The following is a 26,107-nucleotide window of genomic DNA, read 5'->3' as shown; positions in this document are numbered from 1 at the left end:
CATACTACACACTGATTAACATAAGATATGTAGAATGTGACACCTGCATGTTTCTAACGTGTCTTCTTAATCATGGCAAAGGTGATACACTTGCTCTTCTTCTACACCCCGTTTAAAATAGTCATCCACGTCGGAGTTAGACACGTTTATTTTTATTAAGGAATATTTTTTTTATTAAGTGGTGGGTGACTAGAGGATGGATAAACAGGTTAGTAGGAAAAGATTGTGCTCATCCTACGACCATGTTAAGAACTGCATGTAACAGGCATGAATGATATTAGCAGGGCGAGATTTCTGATACACCAATAGGTCAGCTAGGAAGTGCTAGGTGGAATGATTAGTTGAAGGGCCAAGTTAAAGTGTCTTTATCACACAAAATATTGTAGTTAAGTTCTAGAACTCTTCAGTGGTAGGGTTTTGAGGTTACTATAAACACTTATTAGTCTGTTCTATGATACAATGATAAGAGTTATTAAGGATGTCACCTAGGTTGGTGAATTCTGAGGTGACTAAACAGGCCGATAAGGGACCAGCAGGGTCGATCACATGTTGCACATGTGGGGGGCTACATCTAGTGCGGGAGGGGCGTCGGCAGCATCTTTCCGGCGTTGGTGCTTGTCTGCCTCGTTATGTTGTTGGACTAATTCGAAAGTATTGACACCTTCTTGTGTGGTGATCCTCCAAGCGTTACGGTGTGGAGTAATTGTCTCACGGGTGAGGGGGTCGATTTGGCACTTGTCAGGTTTGTTTTAAGACTATTTTGAATGCCCGGTAAGGAGATTAACCTGCCTCGTCAACTCGATACTGTTAATTTCGGTCAAACCTGTCAAATACAAATAATCAATTTACAAGAGGGAACTGAAGGTTCAGTGACATATCATATATGAATACGTTCACCTAATGTTAGCACAAGTGAGTACATTATCTTAATAGTAAACACAACATAAGCTGCATATCGTCAGCAGTTACTCAATTAATATTGTTCACGTCCACAATGAAACACAATATTTTCACTCTTATGTGTTGCAGGTTTGGCTTGGACCAGACAGCCTCTGGTGTGTTTAGGGCGATCAGTTGCGGGGTACTGCCGTATGTTATCGTCCAAGGGGCCTGGCCCGCCTGGGTGAACGTCAAGCGAATTCAGCATATACACGCCTTGTTCCTCATTATGACACGAGCTGACTCACCAGCGTCTCGTCGCGTCGTACATAACATTAATTTTTATCACTCCCCATAATTACTTTCACTACTCTTATCACTCTTATGATTACCGCTGTCCAGCGGTAAAAACTATCCTTATATCTTTTCAGTTGCCCACCAGCGTTACATTTACTATTCGTTAGGTGACTGTAAAGTACCTGCTTTGGCCAGTCCAGTTGTTCCCTTGTCCATTCCGCTAGTTCTGCAGTGGTGCAATTGGCTCCACTACTCTGCCCTTGTACAGGATGATGTATAAGTCCTGCATCATAAGGGAAATTAAAAAATAAATGTTAAGTTTATTGTTCAATAAATGTTCAAATTGCCTTCTGCACACCCTGAACCGGCTCAAGCAGGAGAGTTGAACTTTTTGTAACATTTCAGCGATGATATTGGCACATTCTGAGTTTATTTTCTCCTTCAGCCTATCAATGATCCGAGGTGTATTGATTAACAACGTATTTCAAGTGTCCCCACAGGAAAAAAAAATCGAGGGGTGAGAGGTTCGGGGACCTGGGTGGCCACCTCTCCACCCAATCCCTGTGATGCAGGATTTATGCGCCCGCCCTGCATAGACCACTGGACGCCGTTCCTGTTTTCATCGAGTCTTCACTCGTCTGCTTCAAGCTCATCATGAATTCCCAGTACTCAGTATTATGTATCATTATTGCCCCTAATGAGCCATCACTCTATGGAGTCGATGGGACCCACTTTCATTATGCATCACGCCAGATCATGTATACATGACAAGACAAATGCTAAATTGGGGTAAGATAAGATCTTACTGACAGTGTCAGTCTGTGGTGGCAGAGGAAAGTAACGCCTCACATTACAATTTTTAGACTATGAATGCCCTTAATTATTTGTTTGTAAGAAATGAATTTGAAAAAGATTGACATAATTTGGAACTGCACAAGATACGTATTGTGGTGACAAAACTTGTATTCAGTCAGTGCCCTATCAAGTATTAGTTTCAAGTCGCAACTCAGTATTTTTCATCTTATGTGAAACTACGGCAAACTTTATTGCCTGAACGAGACTTACACGTTAGGTGGTGCCAGATCACCGGTGGCATGAATGTCTTGACTCGAAGCCAGAAGATGAAGCTGTATTGGATGAATGGTGTTCTATTCATTTGTGAATTTATTTATGCAATTGATTTAACATCTAAAAATAATTTACAATAAAAAGAAACCCTCTACTGTGCCTGCTGCTTGGCACCACTGAGTTGGTGGCTCCGACGTGGCGTGGCGCCACAGTTTCACCAGCGGATCGATGTTTGAAAGGCAGAAGATGTTTACAGTAGATGGTCATCTACACGGGGTTTTCACGATGGAATTGTGCAAAATTGATGCTTCGCATTTGGCTTATTTGTTTTGTGTCCAGGATCTGTTAGTAGAACACTGTTGTGTTTCTAATTTGTATTAATATCAACAAATGCTAATAAATAGGGAAAACAATAACATTTGAAACACAAAGAACGTATTTATTTATTTACAAGTGTTAATTTCATGGTTTTTAATTGATTCGTTACTAAGTTTTATCATCTATTACAATAGCAGGGCATCTTATTTTACTTATTCAAATACGTTTCTAGAGTACGGTGTACTGTATGTTGGCTCAAGATCCTGGCAAGTGAAGGAGCTTCCCAGATCTTGCCGGCAACCTGACTAATGGCCAACTATACCCACAACCGTGACAGGCCTCCACCTATCTAATGGTGATTTTTGGTAAAGATTCTTATGAACCAGACGCAAACAACGTATAGACCATGTGTCCACCAAGTTCACGGTTCACCACATGCCCACTCCATGTCCACCCAATTAATATCAACCATTTCATACATACGTACAGTATGTCCACGACGTCCATTTCATTTCCATCATATCCACTACACCTTCATGTGACATAAGGAGTGCATGCTGGACATTTGTAGGGTTTGTTGGAAATGGGGAGGACATGGTGGACATACAAGGGTATAATATGTCCATCCCACTTCCTCAATATGTCCACCATGTCCTCCAGATGTCCATCATGCAAACCATGTGTCCACCATGCCCACCATGTCGCCCCATGTCCACCATATTTGTATCCACATTTCCTTTATACTGTATGCCCACCATGTACACCAAATGCTCATTACATGCTCATATCGACGGCATATCTTTTGCTCGTGTGGTGGATATGTAGAAAATATCCTCTTCACCAGACTCCTATAGAAAAAATATTGGACTTGTGGTGGATCTGTGTTGAGCGTCTAATGGACACGTCATTGACTTGTGGATATGTGATGGACGTCTAGCGGACGTATGGCGGACGTGTGGTGGACACGTGGGAGTCATTATCGCGACTCGCTCCGTCACTGGACCAGACCTTTTCACCCTCTAGGGTCAGGCCTGTGGCTATTTGGGAAGTGTGGACTCCACCAGGGCCACCTATTGGACCTGAGGACACCATCCCCGGCTATCCGTACCCCACCGGCATGTCGACGCACATGCCATCACAATCACACAAAGAGGTATGTCCCTCAATATTGTCAATGCCTATGTGCCTCCCTCCACCCCTACTGTACCTGTCCCACCATACCATATCACCTCCACCCCAACTGTACTTCGCCACGCCTAGTACATTGGCAACCCTGAGCCTGGCCGCATTGTTTGTAAACTTTGTGGTCAACCGACTCACACCCTCTCTCACTACATCCTCACTTACCCTATGACCTCCTCCTACAGGTCCCCAGCCGTTACCAACACCTCTTCCCTCCCTGACCGGATATCCCTCCTCCTAGTGACAGGCCTGGCACTTGACATTATTAGGGACCTGCCACGCTTTGCCATAAACATAAATTGTACTGGGAATTTCCCACACACACTCATCATTCTGTCACTTTATGTAACTTGCTGACAAAAACCATGATCTTTCAGGCTTTTACGCCCTTAATGCATGAGTCATAAAGGCAAGCATGAACTCCGCATGCTTCCCCGATGGGCACTGTAAACGCTCTGCGCTTCACCTTACACAGGATGTAAGGGGGTGCCCAATAAACTAGCCCCCTCGGGGGCAATCTAAAAAAAAATCTATGGACTGACCTTTAATGTTTTCTTTCCTTTCCAACGTGGCCATGATTTGGGCATCTGTTCGTATCGTGTTACTATACAAAAACAAATTAAAAACAACATCTCTTCACCCATCTGCTAAGCCATCTTCTCTTCATAAATTATTACTCCACTTACACCACCTGCCACGGCTATGACCTGACATTTACTCACTCTATTATAATAACGCATTTAACATTCCAGATCATCAGCTGATTGATAACCCATTAAACAGCTCTCATCATCTGACGCCTACTTAGCGACGAAGACCGTGTGAGTAGACGCAGTAGAAGCGAGCAGAGAGCTGGGATACAACTCTCATCTGTTCTAGTATTTGTGATTCCTATAGGGGTGTTGCACTGACGAAACGCTGGTAGCTCTAACTGTACACCGCCCACAGCTAATTCCTACCCCATTCCGTCTTCAGGTGCCACGAGAGGCTCAAGTATCTTTATACTATTGTGTTAGACGAATGACAACGAACGAAGGTTTGAAATGACAACGAACGAAGGTTTGATTACCCTACCGAGACGGACCCCTCCGTAAAAATAATTTAGGAGCGAGTGTTAACTATACAATTAAAAATAAATAAACAACTTCTGAACCTTTGCGGTGTTATATAATATGCCACGCCGGACTAAGACTTCTGAACAACACTCATGAGTTATGTATTCCTGTTAATATTTCTGTATTAACTATACGTGATATACAGACTACATCGAATTGGTTACACAATGCATCACACAATCAGTGGTACCAACCTTTCCAAAGGAAGAAAATGGCCTCAATCAGTTATCGTTGTGAAGGCCGTCAGACTCAGGGGTGCAGAATTTATTTATTTATTTACTTACTTATATTAATGTACGTGGTGGATACTCTTGTGTTCTTTGTCAAGGGTCTGGTTTGTTGCTTGCCCGGGCGACAAGCTAAGAATCTGAAATTCGACACAATGGTAACTAAGTGCTTTTGATTTTTTTTTTTTTAAGGTTTGACTTTTTCATTTTTTGTTCATGGTATGACATGGGGGCGGTGTACAGTGAGCGTGCAGTACATACAAACAATTTTTCATAAATGTAAAAGTCTACTTTTGTTAAGCAGTTAAAACAGATTGCAAAAAAAAAAACCGAGATAGTGTTATTTTTTTATTGGGGGAATTAATTCTGTATATTGTAGTAAAACGCCATCGTGTGCTCCTGATTGCTGTAACTGAAGGTAAAATGGGAGCTGGCCTACTTGTCAGGTTTACTTTATACTTATATCCTCTTCGCCACTGACCGGCTCGTCAGTCTTGATGTACAAAAATAAATTCTGGGATATTTTGTTAGTGACAACGTGCTGTTGCCGTAGCTGTCCATAACAACCCGTCAGATAATTTATGGCGTCACAGGCATCCCCAGATACAAGTAAACCCATTGTACTGGAAAGTCTACGTCTTCACTTTCTCCCTTTCTTACAATTCATACATACTGTAGACGCGAGAAGACCCTTGGTGTAAATTCGACGTGAAATTAACGACATGAATTAAAGTTCGCTTTTCAGGATATGAGGGTTTGAGAAATGTGACTGTAGTGAACGATATCTGCAGAAAGGGTGTTGTTGTAATGAACGGGAAGGCAAGCGTGTGATATCCAGGGGCAGGCATCTCGGAGCTGAGGGTGATGAACTCTGACAGCACGACACACAATTAACAGCACCAAATACAATTTAAAATAAAATATTATCAACAGCTTCGTGCCATTTAAAATTTTAATTATCACAATTTAGTTAGCATTTTTGTAATCTCTGGGTACAGGTACCAGGTTACTATGTCGATCAAGAAGACATTTCTGAGGGTGGCGGTAGAAGAGGTAAGTCGTTCAGTGAATTTATTTTTCGAAGATTATTTACGAACCCATGATTATAATGAATAAAATAGTGTAAAGCAAATTTATCATAGAATAAAAAAAATACGCCATCTTTGATTGACACCTGATGGTGACTTACATGTGGCAACTGAACCCGGCATCTCATAATACTGTACTTCACTTCCTTGACAGTGGGGGACATGGGTGAGGGTTACGTCGGACCAGCAGGGCAAACTACACATCAAGGGACCTATGGCTAACCTTCTCTACATCTTAGCTGACAAACTCAACTTCGAGTAAGTGTGGAGTTACTTGGTTCAGCAATGTCTTGTCTGTCATGTACCAGCACTCATAATACACGTATTGGACTTCCTAGATACGAATAAATACACCACTCAGTCTAATTACGGCTACAATAATGACCATAGTTCACGTCCAGCGTGTAGATCATGTCATAAGCTCTACTCTATAAGTTCGCCATGTCAGCCTAACATTCATTACTTTGGTGTGTGTGTGATGCAATGTACAGGTACGAGCTGGTACAGCCTGGGGACCACGTGTGGGGTGTACCCCTCTCGGACGGCAATTGGACGGGGATGCTGGGTATGCTGCAGCGGGAGGTGAGTCACGGGTCACGAGAGGCGTCTTGGTAAATTTGGGAGTACAGTATCTAAGAACCAGCATAATAAGACATAATTTAACCATTGCATTACCATAATCTTCCTCTATAACACGGTTGCAGGAGGTAGAATTTGCGCTCGGGCCCTTTGGTGTGACGGCTTCAAGGGAGACCGTGTGTGATTTCTCGGTACCTGTCAAGACGGAGAACAGTGCCATCCTGGTGGAACGGCCCACCCAGGAGAGTGACATGGCCGGCTTCTTGAAACCTTTTACTCCCTCGGTACTCCTCCACCACACCCCTCCCTAGTCCCGGTTGCTGGTAGAGCTAGTTGTTGGTAGTGCCTATTGTTGGTAGTGCTTATTGTTGGTAGTGCCTATTGTTGGTAGTGCCTGTAGTTGGTAGTGTCAGTTGTTGATAGTGTCAGTTGTTGGTAGTGCCAATTGTTGGAAAAAAAAACGTCTACGTGAGTATTTTTGTGTTCTCCGACCAACAGTTTGTAAAATACTGGGTTTTATAATACAGTATCATCCACTTTTCATGCTTTTATGTTACCGGTTGTACAGTACATTGTTCCTTATTGTAGTTTACATATTGGGAGGAGATACACTGTGTTTACTATCTGTTTTATATTTTCGTCTCAACACAGTTTGCATGTGGATAATATTGAAATTATCGTGATTCGGTACAGTATCCACAGACACCTCATCATTTGTCTTTGTTGCTTAATTACCTTTAATATTTATAACTCAGGTGTGGTTCCTGATTTTGGCGAGTATGGTGGCCATCTTCGTAGGCTTTGCGGGTGTGATGTGGGTGGAGGGACGCCTCTTCCGCCAGCGACCTAAGAACCCTGTCTCCACCTCGGCTCTTTGGGTCATGAAGGCTTTCACCCAGGAAGGTCAGGTTCTTCTCACCCTGCCTACTTCTTCTCCCACCCCTTATCTCTCTCGCTTCTGGATATATTGTTTCAGTGGATGCTCTTACATAATTTCTGCTCTCATGTCAGTGTTCAAATTCTCAAACACTTATACATAATTACATATAATTGCAGTATGTTTTACAATATTTTCATTATGAAAATGCCTCTTACAAGTGCTGCAACTTACTTTTAAAAGAGTCTTAGAATATTTATTTAGCGTACAATATGCATCTTAATAGGGGTTCATACATAATTCTAACAGCAGTATTCCAGCTACTGTTTAAATAAACAGTTACCCCTGCATGTCTGGTCACGCCAGTTATTTGAGTATTGTACTATAATTGACAATAAAGGAGTTAATATAATTCATCTAAGCTATTTCATAGAAATGGTTAAAGACACAGAATGATCCAATCAGACATAAAGTAGATATTTTAGGTGTTGTGTTGGCCAGGCACTGAGTGGCTACCTAAGACAGACGGGAGCCGCTTGGTGGTGACGACTTGGCTGTTGGCGTCGCTGGTGTTCATGTCCTCCTACAGCGGCATCCTGACGGCCATGCTGACTGTGCCTCGGGTCACCATCCCGATAAACTCCATGTTGGACCTCGTTTCTCAGAATGATATGCCTTGGCGCCTTGAGTCTGGCTCCTGGATGCTTCAGTACTTTCAGGTAAACTTTATATGCCAGGAGCCGCTGAAAATACAGGACCACAGTCAAAACATGTCATATTCAGAGGCATTTATGTATCTAATTGACAATAAACTCTGTCTATCTTTCTGGACCTGGGCATGGCATCAGAAATGAAGTTCATACGGACCATAATTCAGCGGAATCCGGGCATTGATTTTCAAGTTATGATTTAGACCCGATTCCCAATTTTTACATAACATTTTATTTTCAATTAAAATTGTAAGATTAAAATCTGTCTGGGAATCACCGAATCTTGGTTCAGTTCTGGTGGTCGAATATCAAATTCTAGTTTGATTACATGCTCGGGTCCAAGTTCTTCTTTTAAGGCATTTACTGTTTCCGGTTTGGTCACCAGGAAAAATATAAATCCCAGATTAAGACTCCTAACGTGATTGGTTCAACAGATATCAGTGTTCTTATGGCCTTTACTTGTTTCTTCCTTCCAACCCATCTTTCTGCCTCCTGATTCTGCCCCTCGACTCCTTCCTTTAGGTATCTGTTATCTATAAGTTGAGTTAGTAGCTTTCTTTTGGTATCTCCTTCTACAGGAAGCACCAGACGGAATCCGTCAGAAGATCTACGAGGGGCACACAGGCACCTTCCCAGATTGTTGGGCGGCCAGGGAGCCCATTTCCAAGGGGAAGTACGCCGCTCTCTGCGACCATACCACCATGAAGAAGGCCATGTCCTGGGACTTCAGGTGAATAGTAGCTGACGTAACCGGGGTGATTGTCTGGAATAACCCAACCGAACTCGCTCACTACTACTGGAATATGAAATGGCTGGAGATACCGCAATATAAAACTCTTATATTTCTTTCCGAATACCTGAATAACCCGGTGTCTATAAATTCCTTCATCTCATTAAACAGCTCTAGTGGACAGTGCCACCTGTACATATCCAGGGAAGTTGTCCACAGCTTCAACCTGGCTGTCGCTTTCAAGACCAACTCCCGCTACAAAGACGCCGGCGACTACTGGTAAGTTGCTCCTGTTTCACCATCAGTAAATTCTGTACATTTTGTCAACAATCACGAACTCCTTGCATGAAATGTCTAATGCTTCAGCCCATTCATATACTTTGTTTTGATTTTTCTGCTGGAATTAGTAATGTTAAGTGTAAAGAAGACTGAACATCATATATTTTTTATATTCTATTGACCGATTGATTCAGTTTACAATAAGATGCTTTTGCCTAAGGGAAATTAATTATTTATAAAACAAAACAGATTCTGATAGAAACATTTTCAACATTCGGAATTAGCGATAAAACAGAAACTCAAATGGCATAATGAACAAACAGATAAATAAACGTGATAGTAAAGAAACGGAAGATTTGCATATTCAGGATATTTGTAAGATCCGTAAAACAACAGCAGGTTCGGGGGCAGTAGAAGCCCTCCCCCGTCCTTCCCACCACCGCCAGGCTCTCATACATATTAACGTGTGGATTAGGATCAGGAGAGTGAAGGAGTCTGGGATCCTGGACATGTGGTTGGAGAATGAGATCGTCAACACGTCTCAGTGCCTCAAGCCGCCCTCTGCCGACCTGTCTTCTCAAAACATCTCTGCTCTCGACCTAGAGTCCTACATGGGTCCGATATTGATAATGGGTGCAGGTAAGGAGAGGAAAGGGTGCCACGGAATGTTGTTATTGATGAAAGCTGGTGATGGGTGTTGGTGACGGGTGTTGGTGATGGATGTTGGTGATGGGTGTGGGTGACGGGTGTTGGTGACGGATGTTGGTGACGCGGATGCTGGTGATGGGTGTAGATTCCGGGTGTTGGTGATGGATGTTGGTGAGGAGTGTTGGTGATGAGTGTTGGTGACGGATGTTGGTGACGGATGCTGGTGATGGGTGTGGGCGACGGGTGTTGGTGATGGACGTTCGTGATGAATGATGGTGATGGGTGTTGGTGATGAGTGCTGGTGATGAGTAGGTCAGGAACTATTGCTGGTAGTTTTCATGTTCACAAATTTCCTAAACATAAATACAAAAAAAAAAGCCCACAGCGATCATTGTGGGTGTTTCCTTTACGTTGTCTGTACTGTAGATGTTATATACAGTCCGACCAAGCAGTGTTACAGCAGCTCAAGGGACACACGTCGCTGAATGTAATGGCGACATCCAAATCCAAGATAATGTTAGTGCCCCAAGCGTAATGCTGATTTGACAGAAGAATAAAATTAAGGACATGGCAGTTTTCTTTAAGCCGTCTGAGGATTTTGATTTTCTATGTTATTTAGTTATTACTTTTAAGTCAGCGGTTTGGCAGACGACAACTCCATAGGCAACAGAGAGTAGCTAAGTACTTTTTCTCTCTTTATTTTCTTTGAAATAGGTGTAGATTTATACACAGTCTGCACCCCCCCCCCACAACAACAACAACCATGAGTTTGATATGTGATTACTGCAGGGAGACGTCGGATATGGAGGATGCAGGCCTAACTAATGCAGCGTTTAGGAGGTTACTAACTGCCGTAAAGCATGATGGCTGTTGCTGGTATTGCTCTGGCTGCATAGTCAAGGTGAATGAAGCGATTGCAATCCATAAGGGAACGAGTTCTCTAGGGACGAAAATAGATGAAGCAGGAGCCCTGCTGGTTGACAAACTGGAGCAAGTTGAGAAAGAGATCCTTGCTAAGACTGAGGAAGTAGCTAATAGAATGGAGGTGGTTGCTAAGAGGAGTTATGCTGACGTATTAGGAGGGCCACGGGGGAGGGCGGAGAGTAATGCAGAATCAGTACAGGTTCTACAGCAGATTGGGACTCTGAAAAAGTGTGTCGAAGAAATGAAAATTAACGCACCTACTGTTAGGGGAGAGGAGGAACACCAGGAACGGCTCCAGCGCAGGAACAATGTAATAGTTTTTGGAGTCCCAGAGAGCCAGGCAGAGGGAACTGTGAGTAAGGAAACACACGACAAGGTGCTGTTTCAAAATATTTGCACAGAGGTTCTGAAGATTCCAGCAACCCCTCAGGATGTGAGGAGACTGGGACAAAAGCAGGGGGCAAAGCCTCGCCCCCTCAGGATCACACTCGGGAGTGAGGAGGAAAAATGGCAAGTTATCCGGCAGGCAAAAAACTTAGCAAGGAGCGAGGCATTTCGAGATGTATTTATTCACCCAGACCGCACGGTAATGCAGAGGGAACAGCACAAGAAGCTCCTGCTGGACTTGAAGCAGAAGAGGGAGGAGTCGAGAAGGAACGGGGACAGGTGCACATGGGTTATACTCAGGGGGAGGGTAGTGGAAACAAGTGTGCCGACACAGGGCCAGGGGGCAGCAGTGCACCCTCCACCCACTCAACCCCCCACCCGGGAGGCGGCACCGGCTCAGCCTACCGGACAGGAGGGAACGAGCGTCGTGTAAACAATGCCATTTTTAACCACACCCTGCAAAATACAGTGTACTTAGCAAATGCTGCAGCTTCTGAGAATGTGGGTGGAGCGGGTTTATTACTAAGAGCAGAGACGTTACCGAGAACAAATTCTGGCTTGAATGTCATGTACACTAATACCGACACGTTCCTTGATAAGAGGGAGGAGTTTGAAACACTACTAAGAGTACACCAACCAGATATTGTAGGAGTTGTAGAACTGTTGTACAAGAACAGGAGAATCGACCCAGAGGAATGTGAGTTCAGTATTGCTGGATATGACTCATTTACGAACCTAACTCAAGAATCCTGCAGGAGGGGTGTGGTTATCTACGCTAGGCAAGACCTTAGAGCCAGCCAGGCGAGGGTACAGGGAGAGGATGTTTTTGAAGAGTCCAAGTGGTGTAAAATTAAATTAAAGGGAGGGGACTTACTTATCGTCGGGTGTATCTACAGATCCCCGAACTGTGGCCCACTAAATCAAAGGAACTTAAGAACCTTAATAAACAATGCGGCGATGCTCAACCCCAGCCACCTCCTTATCATGGGGGACTTTAACTATGGCGACATCGACTGGAGAAACGAGTCAACCCCGAATGACTTGAATAATCCTGCTACTCTTTTTGTAGAAACTCTGAGAGATAATTTTCTGTTCCAACATGTGAGAGACCCGACACATTACAGAGGGGAGCAAACACCCAAGCCACTTGACCTCATCATAACAAACGAGGAGGGTATGGTGGCCAAACTGGAACACCTTGCCCCAGTTGGCACCAGTCACCATACAGTGTTGTCATTCAGATTTAACTGTTACCTAGTTCAAGATAAGGCCAGGCCAAGGTGCAAATATTACAAGGGAAATTACAATGGGATGAGGGAAGAGATGAGGGGTATCAACTGGCCTGACTTATTAAGGTACAAGAACGCAGACACTACGCTGAATATCATAACTAGTAAAATGACCCATTTGATCGATAAATATATACCCAAGACCAAACCCAGTGCTTCTAGGAATACGAGGGGATCCCTACACATGAACCATGCGGCGGTCGACAAAATTAAGAAGAAAACCCAGAAATTCAAGACGTGGGTTGGGTCAAACGATGAGCAAGACAGGAGGATGTATGCAAGAGCCAGAAACCAAGCAAAGATAGAGTGTAGGAGGGCTGAAAAGGAGTTCCAAAGGCTGGTTGCACGCGAGGTCAAGTCAAACCCAAAGGCGTTTTACCGCTATGCAAAGTCGAAAATGAAAACGCGAGTAGGAGTATCAGACCTGAGGCTTGAAGATGGTAGTTACGCAGATTCTGACCAGGATAAAGCTGAGGCATTGAACAGCTTCTTTTCCTCAGTGTTCACAAGAGAGGATGCAACTAACCTTCCTGCGTTTGAGGACAGACGGTTCGACACAGCACTGACCCACATTGTGTTCACAGAAGAGGGTATTAGAAATAAACTGTCCAGGCTAAAGGTCCATAAGAGTCCTGGACCTGACATGGTGCATCCTAGAGTGCTAAGGGAGCTGTGCAACGAGCTTGCAGAGCCCCTGAAGATTCTGTTTTGTAAATGCCTGGATGAACAAATGGTCCCCAGTGAATGGAAAGTGGCTTATGTGAGTCCTATCTTCAAGAAGGGCGATAGGCACTCCACGAACAACTATAGACCGGTGAGCCTGACCAGCATAATATGTAAAGTACTTGAGAGTATTATCAGAGATGCAGCGATGGAAGATCTACTACGAAACAACCTTGTAAAAGATTGCCAACACGGTTTTATGCCGGGGCGCTCTTGCTTGACACAATTGCTCAAGGTATTGGATATTTGGACCCATATTCTAGAACGGGGTGGTAATATCGACAATATTTACCTAGATTTTGCCAAGGCTTTCGACAGTGTACCCCACGAAAGGCTGAAAATCAAACTGGAAGGGTACGGAATTCGGGGAAATGTCCTAGCGTGGATAGAAGACTTTCTACATGACCGCAAGCAATGTGTGGTGATTAATGGCACGAAATCGTCATCTGTACCTGTAACAAGTGGGGTACCGCAGGGTAGTGTATTGGGCCCGATGTTGTTTGTTTGTTTCATAAATGATATGCCTGACGTTGTACACTCCTCCATACAAATGTTTGCCGATGACGCCAAGTTATTTCGGGAAATTAAGAACCAAGCGGACTGTGAAGAGCTGCAGAAGGACCTCTGTGGGCTCCAGGAATGGTCGAAGGAATGGCTGCTGAGATTCAATGTCACGAAGTGTAAGAGGATGCACCTGGGGCGTATCAACGGTAAGGAGGCGTACAATATGTCCCAACGGGATGAAGAAAATGTACTAGTTGAGACTGTGTGTGAGAAGGACCTAGGTGTGTATGTTGACAATGAGCTGAAGTTCTCGGGCCATTGTGAGAAGAAGGTAAATCAGGCAAATAAATTATTGGGTCTTATAAGAAGGTCGTTCAGATATCTAGACGGTCCGTCCCTCGTGACGATCTTCAGGAGTGAAGTGCTTCCCCATCTGGAGTACTGTCACCCCATCTGGTCCCCGAGATATGCTAGGGACTGTCAGTTGGTTGAAAATGTTCAAAGGAGGGCCACCAAACTGGTGCCTGCACTTCGGCATCTCAGCTACCCTGAGAGATTGGAGCGCCTGAACTTGCCTAGCTTATACTACAGACGGGCAAGGGGGGACCTAGTTGAGGTTTATAAGCATCTCAGGGGGCACTACTCAGTTGAGTGTCCTTACTTGGAGCTGGCGGACGCTCGCCCCACAAGGGGTCACAGCTCAAGATTGAAGAAGCCGCAAGTCCGGAAAACCGTGAGGGCAAACTTTTTCGGAGTGAGGGTTGTAAACTCTTGGAACAATCTACCAGAAAGTGTTGTGACGGCACCGAGTGTGAGCTCTTTCAAGAGAAGACTTGACCAACACTGGAGCGGGTTCAGGTACATTCAGGAGCCGGTGCATGCCCAGTATTTGCCAACAGTGCGTGACAGAGACGTGACCGATCGCCCGGGCGGCTAGCGAGCCGACCTTTTGGTGAAGAATATAAAGGAAAAGAGTCGTGACCGATCGCCCAAGCGGCTAACAAGCCGATCAGTGGCGAAGAGGATAAAAGTAAAAGTAAAAGGTGCGGGTCGGGTCGTGTTGCGTCTCTGTAACAAAGCGCGTTCGGCACTCGGGCCTTCGTTGTTGAGCGGCAGAAATTGGACAGTGATTACATAAGATCATCAAGATCGTCTTAGTGATGTGAAAGTGTAAATCGATGTAGGATTTTAATGCTAGATGCGATTGTATTTTTGAAAACTCAATCTCTACCGAGTTGGAGGTACAGCCCAGGGCACGAGGCATACAACCACAAAATCATTGACATATGACAAAACTTTTATTATTTTTTTTTACGGAGTTGTGGTCATGGCTGTGATAAAGGCTAACCAGGGAGTGCACTACTGTGCCTTTAGTTAAATCAGTTCATAGTGTCATCAGTGACTGCGGAAGAGGTTGTAAATAACTTAAAGTGAATATAAATTAGCAAGCAAGCTGGAAAGGCACCACTGCCAGCTGAAACCAAGTGGTGTTATAGGTGCCACAGAGACTTTAAATTTTATTTTGTTTGTGTGCTTTCTCATGAACTGAAACTGCCTACAATACACCATTCACAGGGAGATACAGTGTACACAGTGATAGCACAAAGAGAAAAGAAAGTATAAGGAAATACTAGTTAAAATAAAAATAAATAAAACCAACAAGCTTGGCTATCCGTAAAGGCATTCTATTATCACCCCAAAGAAAGTTTATTTTATTTTTCTGTGTTTTTAAAGGACTGAGAGGGTGTATAAAATCCGTACATTGTACACTCCTCCATACAAATGTTTGCCGAAGACGCCAAGTTAATTCGGGAAATTAAGAACCAAGCGGACTGTGAAGAGCTGCAGAAGGACCTCTGTGGGCTCCAGGAATGGTCGAAGAAATGGCTGCTGAGATTCAATGTCACGAAGTGTAAGAGGATGCACCTGGGGCGTACCAACGGTAAGGAGGCGTATCATATGTCCCAACGGGATGAAGAAAATGTACTAGTTGAGACTGTGTGTGAGAAGGACCTAGGTGTGTATGTTGACAATGAGCTGAAGTTCTCGGGCCATTGTGAGAAGAAGGTAAACCAGGCAAATAAATTATTGGGTCTTATAAGAAGGTCGTTCAGATATCTAGACGGTCCGTCCCTCGTAACGATCTTCAAGAGTGAAGTGCTTCCCCATCTGGAGTACTGTCACCCCGTCTGGTTCCCGAGATTTGCTAGGGACTGTCAGTTGGCTGAAAATGTTCAAAGGAGGGCCACCAGACTGGTGTCTGCACTTCGGCACTTCAGCTACCCTGAGAGATTGGAGCGCCTGAACTTGCTTAGCTTATACTACAGACGGGCAAGGGGTGACCTAGTTGAGGTGTACAAGCATCTCAAGGGGCACTACTCAGTCGAGTGTCCTTACTTGGAGGAGGCGGACGCTCGCCCCACAAGGGGTCACAGCTCAAGATTGAAGAAGCCGCAAGTCCAGAAAACTGTGAGAGCAAACTTTTTCGGAGTGAGAGTTGTGAACTCTTGGAACAATCTGCCAGAGAGTGTTGTAGCGGCGCTGAATGTGAGCTCGTTCAAGACAAGACTTGACCAACACTGGACCAGGTTCAGGTACATTTAGGAGCCGGTGCATGCCCAGTACTTGCCAACAGTGCGTAACAGAGACGCGACCGATTGCCCAAGCGGCTAACGAGTCGATCATTTGGTGAAGGATAAAAGAAAGGGAAAAGTAACAGAGACTTGACCGATCGCCCAAGCGGCTAACGAGCCGATCAGTGGTGAAGAGGATAAAATTAAAGTAAAGCTTATCTTTTAAATGGTTATACTGTATAACACACCACCTTTCAACTATAATGTATTGACATCTCTTTCGACATTGTTCAGGAAAAATGTTTAATTTAGACCTACAATATAAGGGGGTCAAAATTTCATGAAATTTAAAAAAAAAATGTTTAAGCATATGAAAACTGTAAATTTGTTCGAGTCACTAGATAAACCTCCTTAGTGAATTTAAAGCTAATCCCATTTTTCATTTAATTTGAATTTAGCCGTGCTATATTGTAATAATTCTATCTACTTGTCGGCAGGTCTGAACACTGCACTCATGGTTTTCGTGATTGAGGTGGTGGCTGGGGTGGTAGGGGAGAGGAGCTGGTGTTGGGTGAGAGGGGCAGCCAGGTGGGTCACTCCTGCTACAACCGCACCCACTAACATGTAGACCACCAAATTAACACTTATCTCTTGTTTCACTGTTTATTTCTCACCTTTCTTGCTCACTTAGATTCCCCCTTTTTTTCTTACCACTGGTACTGTATAAAATACCATTTAAAAAATGTGGTAAGATGTTTATTGTTCGTAACGTCAAAGTGAGGTTACAACCTACAAAGTTTATCTGATATTCATCGGTCTATTATCAGAAATCTTAAGCATATCAGCAGAACCAAATATAAGACGTGTGTCATGATGCTGGGAAGTAATCAGTCCAGGAGAATATATTAAGGTAGGAGGGCGCACCAGAGCTCCAGCTGGCGACTTTCACACGACTCTGGTATTTGTGATGACTTCCACTCACCCTTCCTTGGCAAGAAAAAGAGTGTATGAGAGACAGACATAGGGAAAGGTGTGGGGAAGTATTGGATGAAACACTGCCTTTTACGGTAGGCTCTCTCCACAACCAGTTTTTCTCTCTTTACTTGACAAGAGTAATAAGGAATCAAACCCAGTTTGTTTATAATGCCACTGACAAAGCTTCCAGCGAAAGTTATAATCACTTATTTACTGAATAAACACAGCAAACACATTGCTCTCCCACAATTCTTTATATACAATATGATTTTACAATTTATCAACTCTATTTGGGCAGTTGTGCCTCAGCACTGATCGGCTCGTTAGCCGCTTGGGCGAGGTATTTCATTTCGGGACAATGAAAATTACCACAGTAAATCGGGTAAAGGTTGACGATTTTAACTATTTCACGAACCTGGTGTCCCGTAACTACATAGGACACCAACCTCTGTGACGGGTGTGACATAGCTCACACTTCTATGGCAAGCCTACTCAGCTCGGCACCGCCCACTCCCCGGACAACTTACTCAATAAACCCACGTTAAGCAAGTTTTAGGACACAACCACCAGCCACTCTGATCAGTGAAGTCCTCGGGCCTCCACTTCTTTTGCCCGAAGCGTTGTAAAGCCTTTATCACTATCAGTCAGAGTACATGCGTTGTGTACTTCTAGGACCAAATTAAGTGGCTTTATTATTTGGCCAGGTCAGTGTCAGTCTCTGAAGACAGCGCTCTGCAGTCTACTTTTACATTCAGCTTCACAATAAATCAATCATATTGAAAGTCATCATTTAGGTGCTTCTTCTCGGGGGTTTCGGTGCTAATACTCTAAGGTCAAGGAGCAGACCACTAGTCTCCTGGTGACGCGTGGAGGGTGACGCTCGACGACAGAGGCGGCTACTCCTGTAGAAGCGGATGCCAAGAGAGCGACACAGGTTCTGTTTTACTCGACAATGGTGGGGAAGGCCTCTCTGAGGATAGCTGCTGGAGAGGTGAGGAATTTGTAGATGACGTAGGATGAGTCAGTATGGTCTGTGGCTATAAATCGTAAATGTTTTGTTATCCTGCGCTGAACAACTATTGCACAAAATAATAAATTTGAATTATATTTCGACAACCAATTTAGATCGATTGAAACAGAGATCGCAATATGCAAAAATAAATAAAGATAGAAGAGCATCTAGAGAGAGAGAGGAAAGAGAGTAACAGACACTCAGTTCACTCATTACTCACCATGACAGTGGGTGCCATGGACGAGGGTGGAGATGCTGGACAACGATACCGTCACCATCCACGGCCCCATGGACAACTTACTCCGGATCCTCGCTAATAAACTGAACTTTGAGTGAGTATTGCACAAGATACTGGAAAAATATAATTATTCAAGTACAGTTATATAACCATTTTCTTGTGTAATTATTCTAGAAAAATGATTGTATGTGACAATAATAGCAATACTCAAGTCTCACGCTTTTGTCGTAAGACTCACGTATTTTGATCAAGTGTCACGCACTCACGCTAAGCAAAATATCACGCCTTCATCATAATTAAATTCACACATGTATGTTTTTATAATTTTAATATTGATTAACATCTTTCAATTTCCATTACGACTGTAACTTTCCTTGGTCTAACCTCTTGAGGCCAGTGTGCCTCAAATGTATAAAACTGTCCAGATTGGTTCATATTAATATAGTAAGCAATTCACAAGAACAACAGACAGGTAACTGGTAACCCCAGTAGTAAAGTTTCGTTTAAGTTAGTGCCAAACATTACACTGGTCTATACAATAAACTTTCGAGATTAAATGAATCAGAGGATTTAGAAGTTGGACTTTCAGTATAAAATAATTATAAGCAGTGTTATCTTACTGTGAGAACACACAAAATTAGAACATCATCTGCTCCAAAGAACCTGTGACGGTGGCCTGTATAAGATCCTTCATTGTCCTTGTTAGCCGTGTCAGTCCAGAGCTATTTTGAAGCCTTTTGTTCTTGATTCCATTATTTCTTCTGGTAAACTGTTCCATAGATCTGCCACCCTCTAGGTAAAGTCTTGTGTTCATGTACCGAAATTATTATTAACCACCTGTGGATAATAATTAAGGTGCAGCTCCTACGACGAGAAAGGAAACTTAAGTTGAGTTGTGTTTTTCCGTCCTGGTCAGATACGAGTTGGTGCAGCCGCCAGACCGCATGTGGGGAGTGGCTGGCCCAGACGGTAATTGGACGGGAATGTTGGGAATGTTGCAGCGACAGGTAAATGATCTTCTGCTCTCTCTCTCTCTCTCTCTCTCTCTCTCTCTCTCTCTCTCTCTCTCTCTCTCTCTCCACATTTTTCTGTGTATCATCTCTTTCTGTCATTAAGTAGATGATTGTTGACTGGCAAGCGAGTTAAAATGAAGAATTGTATTCACTGATATTGCTGTTGTGATTGGCTTATTTGCCTATCTTCCAGGTCTAATTTTAATACCATGTCCAACTTTTTATTATTGAATGCATGACAGATAATCATATAAAACACAAAACATAAAATTAAGGTGCGTATTGAACGTCCCACAACTTGGAGTATAAGAAGCATGAGCATAATCCGGTGGTGTTCTGTGTTACAGGAGGTGGAAATGGCGGTAGGGCCGTTCGCTGTGTCACGAGCTCGGGAGACAGTGTGTGACTTCTCTGAGCCAGTGTACAGTGAGAACATGGCCATTCTCATGGTCCGTCCCAGCCTCCAGAGTGACCTGTCAGGCTTCCTCAAGCCCTTCACGCCCACCGTCAGTATATCTTACAGCCACAGTTGTATTTTCATTTTGTTAATATATATTAAATAGAATAAAAATTACCCACTTGACAGGAATGAAGCTTGATTATTGTCGGCAAAACCTGCTAATTTCAAAGTAGAAGAGGACATACGTGTACCGCATAGTTGGCGAACACTAAAACACTTGAGTTTCATTGTCACGAATCCAAGATGATGGACATTTTTCTGATGCTTCTTGTGCACTTTGGTGGAAGATTCTCCTGTTTATTCGCGTACGCTCTTATTCGGTGAACTGGGGGATACGTTTAACCTGAGGTCGGGTTTGTGTGTTTCAGGTGTGGTCACTGGTGTTGGCGGCGATGGTCTGTATTTGCCTCACTTTCGCCACTGTCACCTGGCAGGAGGCGAAGCTCTTCAACACGTCTAACAGGTATGGCGGCAATGTTACTGTAGTAAGAATAAATTAATTAATTCTGAAACATTTCGACAACGCCTTTCAAAGTTTCTTGTAAGATCATTCTTTTTATATTTCTCTAACATTGTATATATTACCTCTTCTTATACCACCTACACATGTTCAAACTTGTGCAGTGTAGTAAACATTGTTTTGGTCCTCAATACTAATGCGATTCTTTCTTTCATAGACGCCCCGTGTCCACCGCCGTCATATGGGTCTTCAAGGCACTCACACAGGAGAGTAAGTTCACCACGTGTCTCTCTCTCTCTCTCTCTCTTTCCATATGTCTAGATGTATATGTAGAAAGCACAGTGTCTGTTTGTGTGGATGTTCACTATACAAAGCTGAAATTTGACTTGGAGATGCACAATCGCCCCGGAAGTGTCAAAGGTAAATTTGGGGGAGTTGTCCCCATAATACACAAACCCGGGAAACTCCGGGTACCCTAGCTTTTAACTGAGAAAAATTTTAATTCTGTTTAATAATCACTTGAAGGATGAAAGAAAATTATACAGGAATCAGTCCAGGAACAAAGTAGATCTGAGTGTTGTGTTGGCCAGGCACTGAGTGGCTGCCAAAGACAGACGGGAGCCGCTTGGTGGTGACGACTTGGCTGTTGGCGTCGCTGGTGTTCATGTCCTCCTACAGCGGCATCCTGACGGCCATGCTGACTGTGCCTCGGGTCACCATCCCGATAGACTCCGTGGAGGACCTAGTCACTCAGAAGGACCTCCAATGGCGCCTAGAGGCTGGTTCTATGATGTTTCAGTACTATCAAGTAGGTTTCGGGTCTTTGCGTACGATCTAGTTTCTAGTATCATCACCTGGTCTCTAGGACCCCAGAGGCTGATTATATACACAGTAGTACCATTAAGTAGTCATTGGTCATTAGAAGCTGTTTTTTTCTGCGTCAGTATTTTTTTTATAATGCTTAGGACTCTATAAGTAGGTCTTAACTAGCCAAAGGTTATGGGGTAAATTCTTTAATACTCCAGTGCCATCAGGATCTGTGATGCTTCATTTCTATTCATTTGTCATATCTGTCTCTAAGAGATCTTGAGTGATATGCCCAGAACTGTGTAAGTGACCAGGTAATGTAGAATGAATTGAATTACAGGAAGCAACGGAGGGGATACGAAAGGCTGTGTTTGACGGTCATGAGGGGACCTTCCAGGATTGTTGGGCGGCACGACAGCCCATCGCCCAGGGGCAGTTTGCTGGCATTTGCGACAAGACCACTATGAAAAAGGCCATGTCCTGGGACTTCAGGTATAAGATCTTTTTGACTCTCTCTTGATGACTCGCGTACTCTTTGTTTCTGAGTATACAAGGACTACTGTACATGGACGAGTACACAAGGACTGGTGTACAATAACAAGTACGAAAGAAGGGCACTCAAAACTACTCCAACCCCATTGCTCGCATAGTCCGTGGGTCGAGAACTTTGGTGTATTTCAAATAACAAAAAGTTCCAACTCATTCAATATTAGATTTTTTTTTACTGATAAGCATTTATTATAACGCAAACCTCTGTATATTGTGTATATAGTGAAGTATCTTGTAGAGCATGAATTCGGCTGCTCAGCAGTACAATCACTAGAATCTCCACCAAAACGAATAAGAATAAAATTTACAGCTCGACGGGGCAGTGTCACCTGTACATCTCCCGGGAGGTCGCTTACAGTAATGTGATGATCGCTATGGCCTACAGGACAAACTCTTCCTACAAAGAAAAGGCTGATTATTGGTCAGTGCTGTGTTAGCAGAATATGTGGTATTTATTTTTGTCATTCCTAAAGGACACATCCAGTCCAACTTTTTTTCAGTGATGTCGCTACTATTCACAAAATGGGTAAAAATGTGAGAAAATTTCGTTAGGTAATTTTAGTTAGAAAATTCATCTTTAAAAACAACGTATGAAAAAAATTCTTAGAACAGTGTTACCAAATCTAGAATAGTGCTACGCTTTTAATAAAATTTCAAGATGATTTTTCCACTTACCACAATATTTAACTGGTGAGTTACTTTAGCATATTTCTGGTATGTTTCCCCATATGGAATAAATTTGGAATAGTTCATTAATATTTGCCGTAGTACCAAACAACTTCTCTGTCATGTCAGTCGCAGTCGTTTGCTTTACTGAAGGCAACAACTTAAGCATGTCTATTAAAAATGTACCTCATCTGTTATTAATTACTAGGATTCGATGATGTGTGGAATAACATATTAGTAATCTTATAGGTTATTAAATACAAGAAATACTATGACAACTCTCTCAGAACTCTATTTTCTTTAATTATTTTCCACAAGCTACGCCTTGTTCTTTTTTGGCCACTCTTCCCTCCCATTCTTACCCGTAGGCTCAGAAGAGTAAAGGAATCCGGGGTGATCAACTTGTGGCTGCAGAAGGAGATCACCAACACCTCACAGTGCCTCCTGCCGCCTTCCGCTGGCAAGTCTACCAACACGGTGTCAGGCCTCGACCTGGACTCCTTCATGGGGTCCATCATAGTGCTGGCCGGAGGTAAACTGGAGCTGGGTATAATCTTGTGCTTGGGTATTACGTGAAATTTGGCCAGTCTAAGTTTTCACTCATACACCTCTCTTTCTGGAAAGTTGTTGCAAGCTTTTGAATGCAGAGATTAATACATATGACTTCTTGGTATGTTGAAATTATACTGTTGAAAATAGTTATCAAAATATTGACGAGAATCAGATTTTTTATATTTTCAAGTGTGAAATTGTATTTTCTTCACGTAATCACTGATGTGGAAAAACAACGGACAAAAGAATTATAAGAAATTCTGAATGACCACCCCCCACCACGCTAGACTTCCTTGGAGATGAGTCCGTCAGCTCAACCCCATTTGGCGTCTTCCAGGTCTGACGACGGCGATGTTAGTATTCCTGCTGGAGCTGTGTGTGAGCTGGACGTTAGCGAAGTGTGACATACTTACCACACCGTCCACCAGTATTTCACCTATATTAATACAAATCTAATCACAACGACGCTTTGAATTACGAAGAAGATGGTGATGTAGCTTGGTCAATGTCGACTGCACGATGCTGGAACTGAGTTCTACTTGTTGTGAGAAGCAATATTCATCAACACATTCTGTACTGACATCATAGGTATCACGTATTACATCATATTTGTTACTAGAGTAAACAAGTCCGAGTAGAAAACACCTACATGCACTAATAGAGTTTTTGGTCTTACTGATAACCTACACGTATTAATATACTTGTAGGCATATCGTTTTTACAAGGCTCCAATTGAGTGCGAGGGAAAAAAACACATTTCATGGGCTTACGACAGCCCTAACTGCCCCTAAATGCCTTGAGTTTGCAAATTGCATGTTTCAAATAACTTGTAAATGCACCTTCAACATATCTCCTCTTCATTTCACCTGCTGACACCTACTGTATATAACCAATAGGTCGATATTTTACCGATTGTTATTTTCCTCATTCCCCGTTCTAGTTTTTATGGTAGTTAATTATGTCCGCGTTCAACTATCATTCTCCCTTCCTCTCTTTCCTTTTCCCTTCTCCTTCTCATCCCTTCCTCTTCCCTTCTCTTCTCGTTTTCTTCTTTTCGACTTATATTCTCTTCCTTTCCCCTCCCCCTCCCCTTCTCCTTCTCATCCCTTCCTCTTCCCTTCTCATTCCCTCTCCCTTCTCTTCCCGTTCCCTTCCCTTCTCCCTGCACTTCGATCCACTAGATTGCCTCCAGAACATGCGATACTCTCTGACACACAATACCCCTAATTCTACAGTAAACACAGAAAATGTTGTTAACTATCACCAAATGGAAACATTAACATAATGTCCGTAAAGCTCACAACAATGTAAACACAGAATATATACTATCTATTATATCAAAACCATATGTTATAATTTAATTATCAAAACTTGTAGAAATTGGTGTTTAGATGTGAATAATAAATCTATTTAGCAAATAATATTACGAGTTTTTTTATGACTTATTATTTTACTAGATATGAACGAAATATAAATAATGAATCATAATACTTTTGTTAACTATATGTTTTAATGTAAGTTTTTTCAGGATCAGTTTAAGTACACACACATGTCACTCCGTACTCTTTTTAATAACATACTGTAATGAATGAACTAAGGGAGGTACGCATGGCATTGCGTCCTCTGGAATGAGGCTGATAAATTGACCAATATTCAAACTCAACTTGCCTAGTATGAAAGTTACTAGTGTGCCCTGAAGAATGCAGTGATGGCTAGGGAAACACTGAGTAACACTGAGTCCGTTTATTATGGATGAGAGAAATACAAGTGGTGACTCGCTTGTGCCATGCACGGCTCACACAGTCAGACTGAGGCAGCCTTGCCATATGGCAGCCTCGGGGCAATGTTGCCACATAACACGTGCAGTGATGCCACGTGATTATATATATAAATGCTACTCGGCACAGTAGCTTATGTACAGGGTTGCTACTCGGCACAGTAGCTTAGATACATAACCTACATAGTATGCCTTGGATAGGATATAATAGTTTGAATGTGTGATTACAAGTTTGTTGGTGTTCTAAATTTAAAGAACTGTAGGTCTTAGGTGTTGGAAAAATATGAGAGAGAAGGGGGTGTCAATTTACAAGTGTGAGGAATAGAGTCTGATGGTACAGTATAATGGTGACTGACACGTGTTGCGACTGAGGTTTAAAAGATTATAGAAAGGTAATATCAAACAGAAAGTGAAGAGTTAAGTCGTCTGATATATTGTAGAGGCGAGGTAAGGAGAAAGTAAGGAACTGGTGGGTGAGCCAGGGGGTAATAACATGAATATTAAAATAAAAATTGACAGTTTCAACAGAATGGTTGACTGAGTTGAAGAAGTTAAGGAGTGTTGGATTAAAGATAGTAGGGTCGATAAATGCAGCAGATAAAGACATAATCTGGGGGAAGAGAAAGCATAATGGAGAGCAGATCACATTTCAGCGGTTCCAGATTTGGCTGACAGGATAAAGGGGGACTAAAATACACATAATACGTCTAATAGCAGAGTTGAAGGTCACTGGGTGGCTGAAGAGGATTATTAGTTACAATGAGTGTCTCCTACTATTTTTTGCTATCATTATGTGTTTGCATTACTTAAAAGAAGTGTTGAAGAAGGAAGGATACTGTTACGAACCACGCCATCTATTGTGTCATGATCTACCTACCCAGCAACACGAGCAACGCCATCTAGGGACGCGACCCGAGTATGACTAGTCTTAGTCACCACTCCGGGTTTCCCTTCTCTATATTCCGGTTGTTGCGTCACCTCCTCCAAGTCTTCCTCATCAGCTTCGGATCGAGGAGAGTGCAGTTCACTCTGGGAAGTGACCACACTAGGATCACCTATCCTGGAAACCTACGGCACAGTGACTACCTACCATCTTCTTCAAATACTCAGCCTTACTCGTCAGACACCTCAGCACCGCACTTGAGTATTTTATGTTACCTCCCACCTCCACTTGCTTCAGATTGTTGTATGTTGTATAAAT

General features: G+C 43.0%; 2 protein-coding genes across 2 annotated transcripts; both read left to right on the top strand.

Annotated features, from left to right (window-relative positions):
• Positions 1–6,657: 6,657 nt before the first annotated feature.
• Positions 6,658–18,055, top strand: LOC121853836 (glutamate receptor ionotropic, delta-2-like). The gene is made up of 8 exons (XM_042348211.1): positions 6,658–6,756; positions 6,879–7,037; positions 7,509–7,656; positions 8,132–8,349; positions 8,919–9,070; positions 9,242–9,349; positions 9,831–9,988; positions 18,045–18,055. Exons 1-8 carry the CDS (start codon positions 6,658–6,660, stop codon positions 18,053–18,055), a joined length of 1,053 nt encoding a protein of 350 aa, XP_042204145.1.
• On the top strand, positions 16,949–24,552 carry LOC121853806 (glutamate receptor ionotropic, delta-1-like). The gene is made up of 11 exons (XM_042348180.1): positions 16,949–18,363; positions 18,613–18,716; positions 19,539–19,629; positions 19,983–20,141; positions 20,464–20,558; positions 20,773–20,825; positions 21,146–21,363; positions 21,703–21,854; positions 22,222–22,332; positions 22,946–23,109; positions 23,467–24,552. The coding sequence occupies exons 1-11, from the start codon at positions 18,325–18,327 to the stop codon at positions 23,583–23,585; spliced, it is 1,305 nt and encodes a 434-aa protein (XP_042204114.1). The 5' UTR covers positions 16,949–18,324; the 3' UTR covers positions 23,586–24,552.
• The last annotated feature ends 1,555 nt before the right edge of the window (positions 24,553–26,107 follow it).

The sequence above is a fragment of the Homarus americanus genome, unplaced genomic scaffold (genome assembly GCF_018991925.1).
Source record: "Homarus americanus isolate GMGI-L3 unplaced genomic scaffold, GMGI_Hamer_2.0 scaffold18703, whole genome shotgun sequence".
NCBI lineage: Eukaryota > Metazoa > Arthropoda > Malacostraca > Decapoda > Nephropidae > Homarus > Homarus americanus.
The sequence above is the reverse complement of the archived record's forward strand: the minus strand, read 5'-3'. Positions and strand labels throughout refer to the sequence as shown.